General features: G+C 42.5%; 1 protein-coding gene across 1 annotated transcript in view; it reads right to left on the bottom strand.

Annotated features, from left to right (window-relative positions):
* The window catches only part of LOC124008140 (xin actin-binding repeat-containing protein 2-like), a 54117-nt gene that overhangs the window by 9667 nt on the left and 31304 nt on the right, over window positions 1–13146 (bottom strand). Inside the window, exons 3-7 of the mRNA XM_046319147.1 lie at window positions 5907–6082; window positions 4438–4578; window positions 3041–3130; window positions 649–718; window positions 184–287 (exon numbers count right to left, since the gene is read on the bottom strand). Of these exons, the coding sequence (XP_046175103.1) occupies window positions 184–287; window positions 649–718; window positions 3041–3130; window positions 4438–4578; window positions 5907–6082 (581 nt within the window). The remainder of the gene's footprint in view (window positions 1–183; window positions 288–648; window positions 719–3040; window positions 3131–4437; window positions 4579–5906; window positions 6083–13146) is intronic.

The raw sequence follows: 13146 nt of genomic DNA, 5'->3' as shown, positions 1-13146 counted from the left end.
GTAGATTTAAGCAGATAATGAGATCTCTGAATATGTTTGTTTTTACAAAAAAAATCTCACGTCATCCAATTTACTCAGTACACACTACCCTGAAAGTGAATTCCCCTGCTTTGATGTTGATATCATGGCATCGTCTATAGACACACTATAATGGCCACGTAGATAAACAGACTTCATCATTACCTTAATTTGCTTGCCCGGCGTGGCCTGTTCGATCGTCTTCTCATACTGCTGCTTCAAAGCCTGAGTGGAGACTTTTGGTAAGTCCTCTCCTCCTATGACCCTAACTGAAATAGAAACAGGAAGCAGTTGTCTCATTAAATGATTCTCAGTTTGAAGCCCAGGTGGTTTGGAGGAAACTAAAATTGTGTCTTTAAAACCTACCATTTCCAATTCCGAAAGTGGCACTGATTAACCTATTCCCAGTTGCAATATTTTTTACCTTCCTATGCCTTGATTTAATTTGTGGCCTTGCACTGAATTTCTAATAGAAAAGCATCTGCGATACAATTCAATTCGACACCTCCTCTGTAATTTAGGCTTGGAGAATAATCTCCAGCTTTTCAACAGTCATTACTATACAACGTACACTCTAGCGTGTGATCAAAAAAAGCCCAAAATGTAAATATGAATGGTATTATACTCTACCTGTTTCATCATAATGGTTTTCATAACTGGAGGCCACGTTGCTTTGTTGACCTCTTTGATCATGAGTCACCTGTAGTGAGATGGAGGCAAGTGGTGAGCACAACAGGCAATCCTTCAAATGGATTTCCTTTCCACACACAGACAACGGAAAGGGTGTGTAAGTGGAATGTTCATTCGTAATGAAAACAGCATTTTTCTTACCACGTAAGGTTCATTTAGTCCTGCATCTGTTTTTTAAAAACTTTACTCTATGTAGGAAAACTTTGGTAAACAAATAAAGTGTTAAAATTATTCACGTACACTTAATTATAGATGTTGCGGGTAGTTGCAGGGGCAGCTAACATATTGAGTTTAAACAATTAGACTTATTGAGTAGATGTGGGCTGAATATGCGTTTGTGAGAAATAGGTTGAGTTTGAGACTGCACAGTTGCAGGGTTAAGGGTCCAACTGAATATAAAGACTAATTAAAATATATATACAGTTGAAGTCAGAATTTTACAGACACTTATGTTGGAGTCATTAAAACTCGTTTTTCAACCACTCCACAAATTTCTTGTTAACAAACTATAGTTTTGGCAAGTCGGTTAGGACATCTACTTTGTGCATGACAAGTAATTTTCCAACAGTTGTTTACAGACAGATTATTTCACTTATAATTCACTGTATCACAATTCCAGTGGGTCAGAAATGTACATACACTAAGTTGACTGTGCCTTTAAATAGCTTGGAAAATTCCAGAAAATGATGTCATGGCTTTAGAAGATTTTGATAGGCTAATTGACATCATTTGAGTCAAATGGAGGTGTACCTGTGGATGTATTTCAAGGCCTACCTTCAAACTCAGTGCGTCTTTGCTTGACATCATGGGAAAATAAAAAATAAATCAGCCAAGAACTCAGAAAAAAAATTGTAGACCTCCACAAGTCTGGTTCATACTTAGGAGCAATTTCCAAACGCCTGAAGGTACCACATTCATCTGTACAAACAATAGTACGCAAGTATAAACACCATGGGACCACGCAGCCGTCATACCACTCAGGAAGGAGACGCGTTCTGTCTCCTAGAGATGAACGTACTTCAGTGCGAAAAGTGCAAATCAATCCAAGAATAACAGCAAAGGACCTTGTGAAGATGCTGGAGGAAACAGGTACAAAAGTATCTATATCCACAGTAAAGCAAGTCCTATATTGACGCAACCTGAAAGGCCGCTCAGCAAGGAAAAAGACACTGCTCCAAAACCACCATAAAAACGCCAGACTACGGTTTGAAACTGCATATGGGGACAAAGATTGTACTTGTTGGAGGAATGTCCTCTGGTCTGATGAATCACAAATAGAAAAGTTTGGCTATAATGGCCATCTTTATGTTTGGAGGTAAAAGTGGGAGGCTTGCAAGCCGTAGAACACCATCCCAAACGTGAAGCACGGGAGTTGCAGCATCATGTTGTGGGGGTGCTTTACTGCAGGAGGGATGGTACACTTCGCAAAATAGATGGCATCACGAGGGAGGAAAATTACGTGGATATATTGAAGCAACATCTCAAGAATAATAATAATAATAATATATGCCATTTAGCAGACGCTTTTATCCAAAGCGACTTACAGTCATGTGTGCATACATTCTACGTATGGGTGGTCCCGGGGATCGAACCCACTACCCTGGCGTTACAAGCGCCATGCTCTACCAACTGAGCTACAGACGGACCACTTCCAGTTAGGAAGTTAAAGCTTGGTCAAATATGGGTCTTCCAAATGGACAATGACACCAAGCATACTTACAACGTTGTGGCAAAATAGCTTAAGGACAACAAAGTCAAAGTATTGGAGTGGCCATCACAAAGCCCTGACCTCAATCCTATAGAACATTTGTGGGCAGAACTGGAAAAGCGTGTGCGAGCGAGGATGCCTACAAACCTGACTCAGTTTCACCAGCTCTGTCAGGAGAAATGGGCCAAAATTCACCAAACTTATTGTGGGAAGCCTTGTGGAAAGCTACCCGAAATGTTTGACCCAAGTAAAACCATTTAAAGGCAACGCTACCAAATACTAATTGAGTGTATGTAAACTTCTGACCCACTGGGAATGTGATGAAAGAAATAAAAGCTGAAATAAATCATACTCTCTTCTATTAGTCTGACATTTCACATTCTTAAAGTGGTGATCCTAACTGACCTAAGACAGGGAATTTCTACTCATATTAAATGTCAGTTTAACAGTTGAAGTCGGAAGTTTACATACACCATAGCCAAATACATTTAAACTCAGTTTTTACACAATTCCTGACATTTAATCCTAGTTAGGATCACCACTTTCTTTTAAGAATGTGAAATGTCAATAATGTCAGAATACCAGGTAAGTAACGATTTGTAATAAGGTTTAAGTGTATATCACCTCCTGGCCATGGAAGTAGGCCACTTGCTGAGTGGTGGGACAGACCTCTCTGACACTGCTCCTCACTGTCACCTCCTGTGAGCTGGACACCTGTCAAGAAAGACCACACAAACCGTTCACACACTCGGCCTACATATTTATGATTCACAAACACAAATGTCTCAGGATGCCGGTGGGTGTGGTTTACACCGGTTCTACTTTACGGGGTTACGGCGGCACACAGTATTTTGTCACGGACCCGCTCGACTGGCGTCTGTTCCTGTCGCTGACAGGTCGCCAGCAACACACTCGCACACAAACACTTTAACACCAACACATTGTAGCTAGCAGTCACAAACACATTGTAGCTAGCAGTCACAAACACATTGTAGCTAGCAGTCACAAACACATTGTAGCTAGCAGTCACAAACACATTGTAGCTAGCAGTCACAAACACATTGTAGCTAGCAGTCACAAACACACAGCGGTGTTGTTTTCCCCCTGACAGCAGACCATATTTAGCAGCAGGGGTGGAAAATATGAATGTTTAGAGAGCAAAGCTTACTGGAAAATTCATCTGCTACAAATAATACATGATTTCCTATCAATTGCAGTAATTTGAAAATACACCAAATGCACCTCAAATAGGTTTTCGAAATTTAATACCTGAAATTGGACTTTCTTTCCCTGGCATTTAGAGCATAGAAGCATACATACCAGAATAGTACTGCCTCCCTGAGACCACCTCGGTCTGGTATAACATGTTGTTGCTGTACAACTTGCCATACAGCAAACACAAAACAGCATGTTTTACCATTACCTGAGCTGCAGAGACACATAAAAAGGCTCTTGACGCACAGTAACAACAACTCTACAAAACCCACTGCTCCACATCTGACCACAGCCCCATGCATCATTAAGTATTTACACAAGCCCACTCTCTGAATCCAGCCTGTTTTTAAAGCTTGGCAGGATGAGAGAGACTGGGTATAATTGAATCCACTTTTATGAGATCCAGTGAGATCACTACAGCATGCTGAGTCATCATACACCTCTATCCCCATGTGGCTGTGACCTGTATATGGGCTTTCTGCCTTGTTTTACTTGGGATTTGTATTTTATTTATCTTTATTTAACTAGGCAAGTCAGTTAAGAACAAATTCTTATTTTCAATGACGGCCTAGGAACAGTGGGTTAACTGCCTGTTCAGGGGCAGAACGACAGATTTGTACCTTGTCAGCTCGGGGGTTTGAACTTGTAACCTTCCGGTTACTAGTCCGACGCTCTAACCACTAGGCTACCCTGCCACCCTGTATGACTCAGTATGGTTCAGTATGCTTTACTATGGTAGTGCAATATAAATAAATAAGAATACATTTCTATGTATGGCTTATGCTTTGCCTGTTTAGTTGTAGTACCTGCACGGATCTCTTTTCTACATGGGTCTGGGTAACGCTGGTCTGGGACTGGGAGGATGAGGCGTACTCCTGGCTCTCAAACTGTTTCTTCACGCTGGCCAGACCCCCTGGCAGAGAACAGGCTTCCGACTCCTCCATAACCTATGAAGAGAAGACAGGCATCATTCATTCGAGTCCTTGCCATGCAAACAGTTCTCATTAAAGTATCTTCAGGGATATAGATGTAGTTCCCGGGACTTCCTGAAGGGGGCATAAGTGAGCAGCATATTCCACAGGACTGGACTACTTTCCCTAAATACAGTAGGGAGTTATGACTCGGACCTCATTACGTTTGCAAGAGAAGGATGTCCCCAGTCTCCCCACACAATTGGAAATCCCAAACATCTGTGACATCAAGTCAAATCAAACTAACTAGTACAACACAGTATAACAGTATCAAGCAATGTTCTAGCGGCATATGCAGACAGTGGCTGTAAATGTATTGATGGATAATTCTGGTCCAGATTCTGTCTGTTACCCCTCATGGTGTGCAGTAACCCTACAGCCCAGCCTCCCACCGCCAGCTGTCAGCAGCCTCCCCATGGGCCGTGACACTGGGATCAACGGAGGTCACCGCAGAGGCACCGGCAAATGACACCGATGGCCTCAGAGCAAATCTATATTGTTGTCATTATTCAGTACTGAATGTAAAAGTAAATGATGCGTGATGAATGTTGATATCCCACTACTTGTCTTCAGAATGTTACATATTACTGTGTGGACAGAGGTTCCTGGAATATGTGGTTGCTGGAAGATCTTTGTCGTGTCCAGGAATATTCAACGCTGGGTTTTTTTCATGACAAAAGAGGAATTATTTCTAATTATGAGGATTGTCACTATAAAAAGGCTTAGGAATATAAAAATGTCTTCCTGACGTTCCTTTCAGTTCCAATCAGATAACCGTGACCTGGGTATAGAGAAGCTGAATGGAATGCAACAGACCAGGTTAGACAAGCCATATAATCGTGAATAATAGTGAACCGCTGAGTCACGTACAGTAAAAGGCTAAAAGGTTGCGGCTCCGTTGGCTTCAGTCCACAGACTGAGTTGAATTAATGGCCTCGGCTGAATACACGCTCTCGTTTTCAATTACCGGTTGGACAAAGTGTAAGCTGCTTGCAGAAAGGTGTTTCTTTACTCTGATGAACCAGGCACGTAAAGCTCTTTTTTGTTGTGTTTTTTTTACACAGCATGTTTGTGTGGTCATGGATGTCTGTGTAGAATAGTTTTGAGAATGTGTCATATTTGGAGGTATGTGAAAATGTTCTGTTAATAATGTCCATTAAAATGGGATGCACTGCCAATTATACCGGGTGAAGGAATAGTGTCTGTCTGCCTGTCCTGCCTGCTTATCAGCCTGTCTAGTTATTATCCTTGGAGTGTCGTTCCCTCCATCTCTCTTTTACGTCCTTGTGGAAGTATCCCCTTACCGTGGCGGATGAGCTGCTTGCCTCCTTCTTGGACACGGCAGCCTGATACATGGCCATGCGTTCCTTTAGTGACACGGACTCCGGCTCCTCGCTGGTGGGCGTTCCTCCGTCTCCTTTCCTCTGACTCGTCACCCCTTCCCTTTCCTCAGGACGTCCTGACCTGGTTCCACCCGCAGCTGCAAAACGCAACAGTTTACACTCCAGGACATGAGAATGCAGTTCATGCACATAAAGAGCCGAATCCTGACTTGAAAGCGTCGTTTGTCACACGAATGTCAGCGTTCGTTCTCATCCTTGATTTACAGTAAATCCGTGGTTTACGTAAGAGTTGGATCAGTTATGAGTCATCCTTTCTGCGTTTCAGCTCATTGATGTCCACCATTTCGTGGTGCCAATAGACTAATGGTCAAATAAAATAAAACATGTACAAACAGAATAGATACTTTCAAGAGATACTTGTTGAAATAACCATGGAGGACATTTTAACAGGACGTATTGGAAAACAGCTGTGTTAGCTACGTCCTACTATCTGTAAGGACGGGGCCATGATGTAACTGCGAGCTGCAGAGCGACAACAGTGACCGTCTCCACCAGTGGAGGCTGCTGTAGGGAGGACGGCTCATAATAATGGCTGGAATGGAGTCAGTGGAATGGTATCAAACACGTGGTTTCCATGAAGTTTATACCCTCCCATTGACTCCATTCCAGCCATTATTATGAGCCGTCCTCCCCTCAGCAGCCTCCACTCATCTCTTCTGCCATCCAAGTTAGCTTCACACCTCCGTCCGGCTTGTTCCAGAACCACGTCCTGTCACATGTCCCTTACAGGACCCCTCTACACATAGCCATAGGCAAGACAATGGGGTTTCACAAAGGATGTTGTCATGAAACTGAAGCGAGTCAAACTCCTCAATCAAACAGGACTGCTCTAACATCACACGCACACACACACACACACAAATGGACGCGCACACTGATTAGTGGTTAGTACAGTACATCCCTGTAGACGTCCAATTAGAGTCAAGTATTGATTTGGTTGACTCCGCTACGCTACAAGGCATCATTAAGCCAGTGAGATGACTCCACTGAGGATCTCTCTAACACCCACACTGGACCTCAAGGCTTTTAGCATGTTGAGTCTGCCGGGATTATAATGCATTGAGATCAAAGAGGACACGGATGGAAATGGTCATTGTGTTGTGTAGTACACGTTGACATTCCTACGTTGTGGATTTTCCACATACTGGGGCGGGATCGTAGCCAAAACAGAAGCACATGGATAGAACACTGGTATATTTTAAGGAACTGTTCCAATGGTAACTCGGCTACAACTATTAGCGAATAAAACTATTCTTTGCTGGGTACATACTGTACGCATATACCCCTATGGAGAAGAGCTAGTCGCCCTAATGGCTGTCAGACCACTTTTAGAAAAGGCCTATGAATACATGTGTTACTATCTGTCGGTTTGATTTCCTATTCCTGGAATTGACTGGTTATCTGACCGGATGACACAAGTCAAACATGCTCCCTACTTCAAGTCTTTTAAAACGGGCCAAAGTATTTATTTGTCTCATAAAACAAACCGGATTTCTCACAGGACCCAAGCACTTGGATTGGCTACCATGTGATGAAAGCATGTTCCCTTAAACCACCATTTTTAGATCCTCCTGCTATGGCGGGCATGTTAGTGTTAACCAATCACCCTGCGCTGCCGAGAGAGATACCTAGAGGATTACTGACCCGCACAGCAACGTCCAAAAATAAATGTGGGTTTTACCCGCTCTTGACTATAAATACGGGTCAGATACTCTGCACCTGAGATCACCTGAAACCTGACACTCGTTTAACACAGCGAACGAGGGATAATGCCCTCATTTATCACTGGGGATAAGTGTGTACCACACGTCATGGTTCTGGTCTCGGTTTCCCAAAGGCATCTTAAGGCTAAATTGCTCGTTAGAACCTTCATAGGAGCATCATTAAATCTTCAAGCTGTTTCCCAAAACCATTATTGACGTTGCACTGGAAAACGTTTGTAATCTAACGCCTGCCTCGGACCACTCGTAAACAGCAAAGTGCATTGTTAGAGGCTTGTTTGCGTTCCTGCGTCACTTTATCCACAGCAGATCTCCGGTAATTAGAATAAGCCACCTCAATATTTGTAGCCGTAGGTGGTAATATCTCTCTAGGAGCTGATCCGTTGTCAGTATTGTGGAATAATTATAATGTCAAGGAAAGATTTGAATGGAGAAAGCTGATCCGAGAGCAGCACTCCCTTTCTATTGATCCTATCAGTATTGACACATGCGCCAACAACACACTTACTGACCGTTCTCTCTGCCTGGTGTTTTGGGAAATGTGTGTTATGTCTTCGGACGTTGTAGGAAAGATGCATATTTTAAACAATCCTGGCCCTAAATTACATGGCTATCAGGAAACTGGGCCCTGGGCTGTCAGTAAGACAGACAGACATACAAGTGGTTCTGATGCCATAAAAACATTGACAACAGTCCCTTGGTATGTTCAGCCTGCGAGCGGAGGTATGGTGGTGAACGAATGCAAAGCTCGCCATAGCAGGGAAGTGAGGTAACTAAACCAGGCTCCATGAGAGTCGCAAAATAAATCCTCTTCTTTTCCTATGGCCCTGTCTGCAGTCATGTTTCCCAGTAAGGGAGTGCTGCTCTTGGATCAGCTTTCTCCATTCAAATCTTTCCTTGACATTATAATTATTCCACAATACTGACAACGGATCAGCTCCTAGAGAGATATTACCACCTACGGCTACAAATATTGAGGAGGCTTATTCTAATGAAGGGGAGAGAGAGAGAGAGGTCAAACACAAGGACATCTCAAAAGAGCTCAGTTTCTCCAGAAGCCTAAAAGCTTTTTCATCTACATCACTGGCACGTTCATCTGTTTAATTAGCGATATCAACCGATTTCAATGATTATAACATTTACAAATGACTTACTGGGTAAAATGCCATAATCTTCCAGCAGATTACCATCTGTTTGTGTTTTGACATCGCTGTCTTAAAAGCAGAGGTGCTTTCACTGATTTTATTTTCCTATATTAACTTCCCTTCCATGGAAGGCAGTGCGTTTGCGGAAACTCCACATGAAAAAGTCTATGGGGGAGACAGTATGTGTGAGGGAGGCCTTGCATCTGGTATGCATGGCTCAGTGGCTATATTGAGCTGTGCCAGCCCCCCCCTCCCCCACAGTCACTGCTGCTGCTCTGCCTGTGGTTATGTGATCAGAGGTGGGCTACACTACTAGCTAGCTAGCCTCATGGAACCACAGACCCAGAGCAGCAGCTGAGATCCTGAGCCAAAGCTCGCTGTTCTGTGACTCCAGTTCAACTGGCACAGAGACGACGCACAATTATTAAGCTGTCAAATGGATCAAAGAGACCACTGGATCGGCCTCAAGTACTTGGTCTCGAAAGTCTCTACTGAGTACGCTCACAGTCGGACAGTCGGAGGGCATTCCAGGCGAAATAACTAAGTCATATCAGATTGGGAAAAACAAGCTGACTTCATGCATACTTAACAATCCCACATCCTCGTGGAATCATGCTTCCTTTCGCAATTTGACATTTTATTCATTTAGCAGACGCTCTTATCCAGAGCATCTTACAGGAGCAACTAGGGTCAAGTGCCTTGCTTAAGGGCACATCGACAGATCCCTCGCCTAGATAACGCAGGGATTCGAACCATCGACCCCTCGGTCACCGATTCAATCAGCATCATCTGACAACTCTATACTTCTGGAACACATTTAGAAGACTCTTGCTGTAATTCCAGTCCTGTTTTACATGGTAAAACAACCTAATCGTGCACTACACGCAAGCAAAAGCTGTATAAAGCTGAAAAGGCAATCTACTGTCAACACAGTCAATTCACCATTCAGCCTCTCATTCATCCAGTACATATAGTATCTCTCTCTCTCTCTCTCTCTCTCTCTCTCTCTCTCTCTCTCTCTCTCTCTCTCTCTCTCTCTCTCTCTCTCTCTCTCTCTCTCTCTCTCTCTCTCTCTCTCTCTCTCTCTCTCTCTCTCTCTCTCTCTCCATATCTCTCGAAGTGTCTTTGTGTGTCTCACTCAAATCAATCATGTGGCAATGAATGTCAGTCCACCTTTACATGCAGAGTATTGCAACACACCGAAAGGCTATGAAGGTTGTAAAGACTGGCTTACTTACTGTAGTGCCCTCTATGCCTTTAGCACAACTGTGTACCTCAGACAATACAATCCCTCAGATAATGTTGAAGGGCCTTGAAATCCCCTGAGAGCCAGCAGCAGGGTCTTTTCACCCAGCCGTTAAAAGAGAAAACTAAACAAAACCCTGGGAGGTGATTTAATGAGGGTTGGAGACCGGCTCCAGCAGTGTGCGATCAGCTCAGCTCTGTGGGGCTTAGAGGACAGTGACAGCTGATTTTATTTTAGATGCCCCCCCTTCCTAAAAGACGGAGCTCAGGAGGGGTAGGGGGGCTTTTTTTAGATGAGGTACCCTACATTCCCTTTACCTTAAGTCACACGGACCTAACGGAACAGACGTTCCTCACTGAGACCTCGAAACCGGACCCGCATCCCTCGTTTCTCAGAGTGGAGGGGAAAAGACGAAGGGATGGGGTGAGTAATCAACCCAGTGAGAGGACCGACCCAGATAACCTCATACACGTCCCCAAATCCAGAAATATTGACAACGATGATTCACCATGATGACGTTCTTTTAATATCTTTGATGATGAAATGCGTGAATCCCCCTAGGCTCCCTTTTAAGAGCCACAGGCAGCAGGACTTTTTACATGCCAAAAATGAAAAGTAGAAAATTAAGGGGACTGAGTAGAGGGCAGACACCTGAGGTTCAGGCATCTCCCTTGGCTGCCCGGGCCCAGATGGGGAACAGGGATACCAGATGGACATGAGTCCCCTCTGAGACCACAACAGAGCCGCCTGTCATAGCTCGCCCTGATGCATCAGCCATGATCATGGCATTTACAACACACTATATACAAATATATCTCAGATCTTTGTGTGTGTGTGTGTGTGTGTGTGTGTGTGTGTGTGTGTGTGTGTGTGTGTGTGTGTGTGTGTGTGTGTGTGTGTGTGTGTGTGTGTGTGTGTGTGTGTGTGTGTGTGTGTGTGTGTGTGTGTGTGTGTGTGTGTGTGTTTGTGGTACCGGGCCTGTCTAAGTAACTGAGTGACGCTGCTCCCTCTTTGTGCCATCGAGGCTCCCTCCCCTTAAGTTACTGTCCAGCCTTTCTGAACTGCCTGGCTGAACAGCACCTTATCATCTGAAGATGGAAGAACATCGCCCAACACCTACCAGATCTCTACATTAGTTTTGTTTGTTTTAACGAGCGTATTTAAAATGATCTTTGTAAATGAAAAGCACTATATAAAATACATCTATTATTATTGCTTTTATTATTATTATTAAAGCCACTTGCGTTCTGGGAATCGAAACATTTCCAGGAACTGTTACATAAGTACATGCCTTAAAGCTAGAATCCTTAGTTGCTAGACCCATTTTTGGACTTGATTGATTCTCAATGATTCTTTTTATTCTTTTTTATTTTACTAGGCAAGTCAGTTAAGAACAGATTCTTAATTTCAATGACAGCCTAGGAAAAGTGGGTTAACTGCCTGTTCAGGGGCAAAACAACAGATTTGTACCTTGTCAGCTCAGGGATTTGAACTTGTAACCTTCCAGATAATAGTCCAATGCTCTAACCACTAGGCTACACTGAGTCTTGAAGAACATCTTATAAATGCTTAATGAGTTTAGTTCAACTGTCGTACCCCATCAGATCCCCAAATAGCTTTACTCCAATGTTTATAAAACATCATGAATGTAAACAAACACTGTAGAGATTCAAAACATGGTTAAAACTATACATTTGATATCATAAATTTGAGTGTGGTTAAATTTCTCCAGCATCATTACTTAGCTTTTTAGCTAAACAGGGGAGTGTGTTTTGTTATTGTTTCAATTGAGAATTATATCTTAAGAACACACATAAATGAAATACAATATTTTGTGACTGGAAACTTGGCCCTTTACGTGACATACAAGAAGTATCATTCAATAATTTATCATTGAACTGACATCATGTTGTAGTTAAAGGGCAATTCCGCCACTATTCAACCTCATATTCACCATCTCCAGCACCAAACCAGTGTTTACATACAGTGGGGTCCGAATGTATTGATACCCTTGTTAAAGATGAGCAATAATAAGTGTATAAAATAAATCATTAAAATACTGAGCTGTGTTATATGCTCCAAAAAAATGATCAGAGAAAGAGATTTTGTTTAACAAGAAAGACATTTTCTTTTTTACCTCTTAAGGATCCGCCCCTTTTTTCAATTTTCACCTAAAATGACATACCCAAATCTAACTGCCTGTAGCTCAGGCCCTGAAGCAAGGATATGCATATTCTTGATACCATTTGAAAGGAAACACTTTGAAGTTTGTGGAAATGTGAATGTAGGAATGTAGGATAATATAACACATTAGACATGGTAAAAGATAATGCAAAGAAAAAAAACAAAGATCATAATGTATTATTCCAGCCCAGGTGCAATTTAGATTTTGGTCACTAGATGCCAGCAGTGTATGTGCATAGTTTTGACTGATCCAATGAACCAATGCATTTCTGTTCAAAATGTTGTATCAAGACTGCCCAAATGTGCCTAATTTGTTTATTAATAACTTATCAAGTTCAAAACGGTCCACTCTCCTCAAACAATAGCATGGTATTCTTTCACTGTAACAGCTACTGTAAATTGGACAGTGCAGTTAGATTAACAATAATTTAATATTTCTGCCGATATTAGATATGTCTACGTCCTGGGAAATGTTCTTGTTACTTACAACCTCATGATAATCACATTAGGCTACGTTATCTCAACAGTCCCATGGGGGATGCACCAATCTTGAAGATGTTTTAAGGTAGGTATCAGAATTATTGACACCCCTGAAGATGATTAGAAATAAAGAAGTCAGAAGTGTAGCATTTGGTCCCATATTTGTAGCAATGACTCTACAAACTTGTTCGTTTTTCCGATTATTTTGTGTCCAATTTTTAATTAATTTTTTTATTTTACCTTTATTTAACCAGGCAAGTCAGTTAAGAACAAATTCTTATTTTCAATGATGGCAGATTTGTACCATGTCAGCTCGGGGGTTTGAACTCACAACCTTGTGGTTACTAGTCCAACGCTCTAACCAC

This window comes from Oncorhynchus gorbuscha, linkage group LG21, assembly GCF_021184085.1.
Source record: "Oncorhynchus gorbuscha isolate QuinsamMale2020 ecotype Even-year linkage group LG21, OgorEven_v1.0, whole genome shotgun sequence".
Taxonomy (NCBI): Eukaryota; Metazoa; Chordata; class Actinopteri; order Salmoniformes; family Salmonidae; genus Oncorhynchus; species Oncorhynchus gorbuscha.
This window is presented reverse-complemented; position numbering and strand designations above follow the sequence as displayed.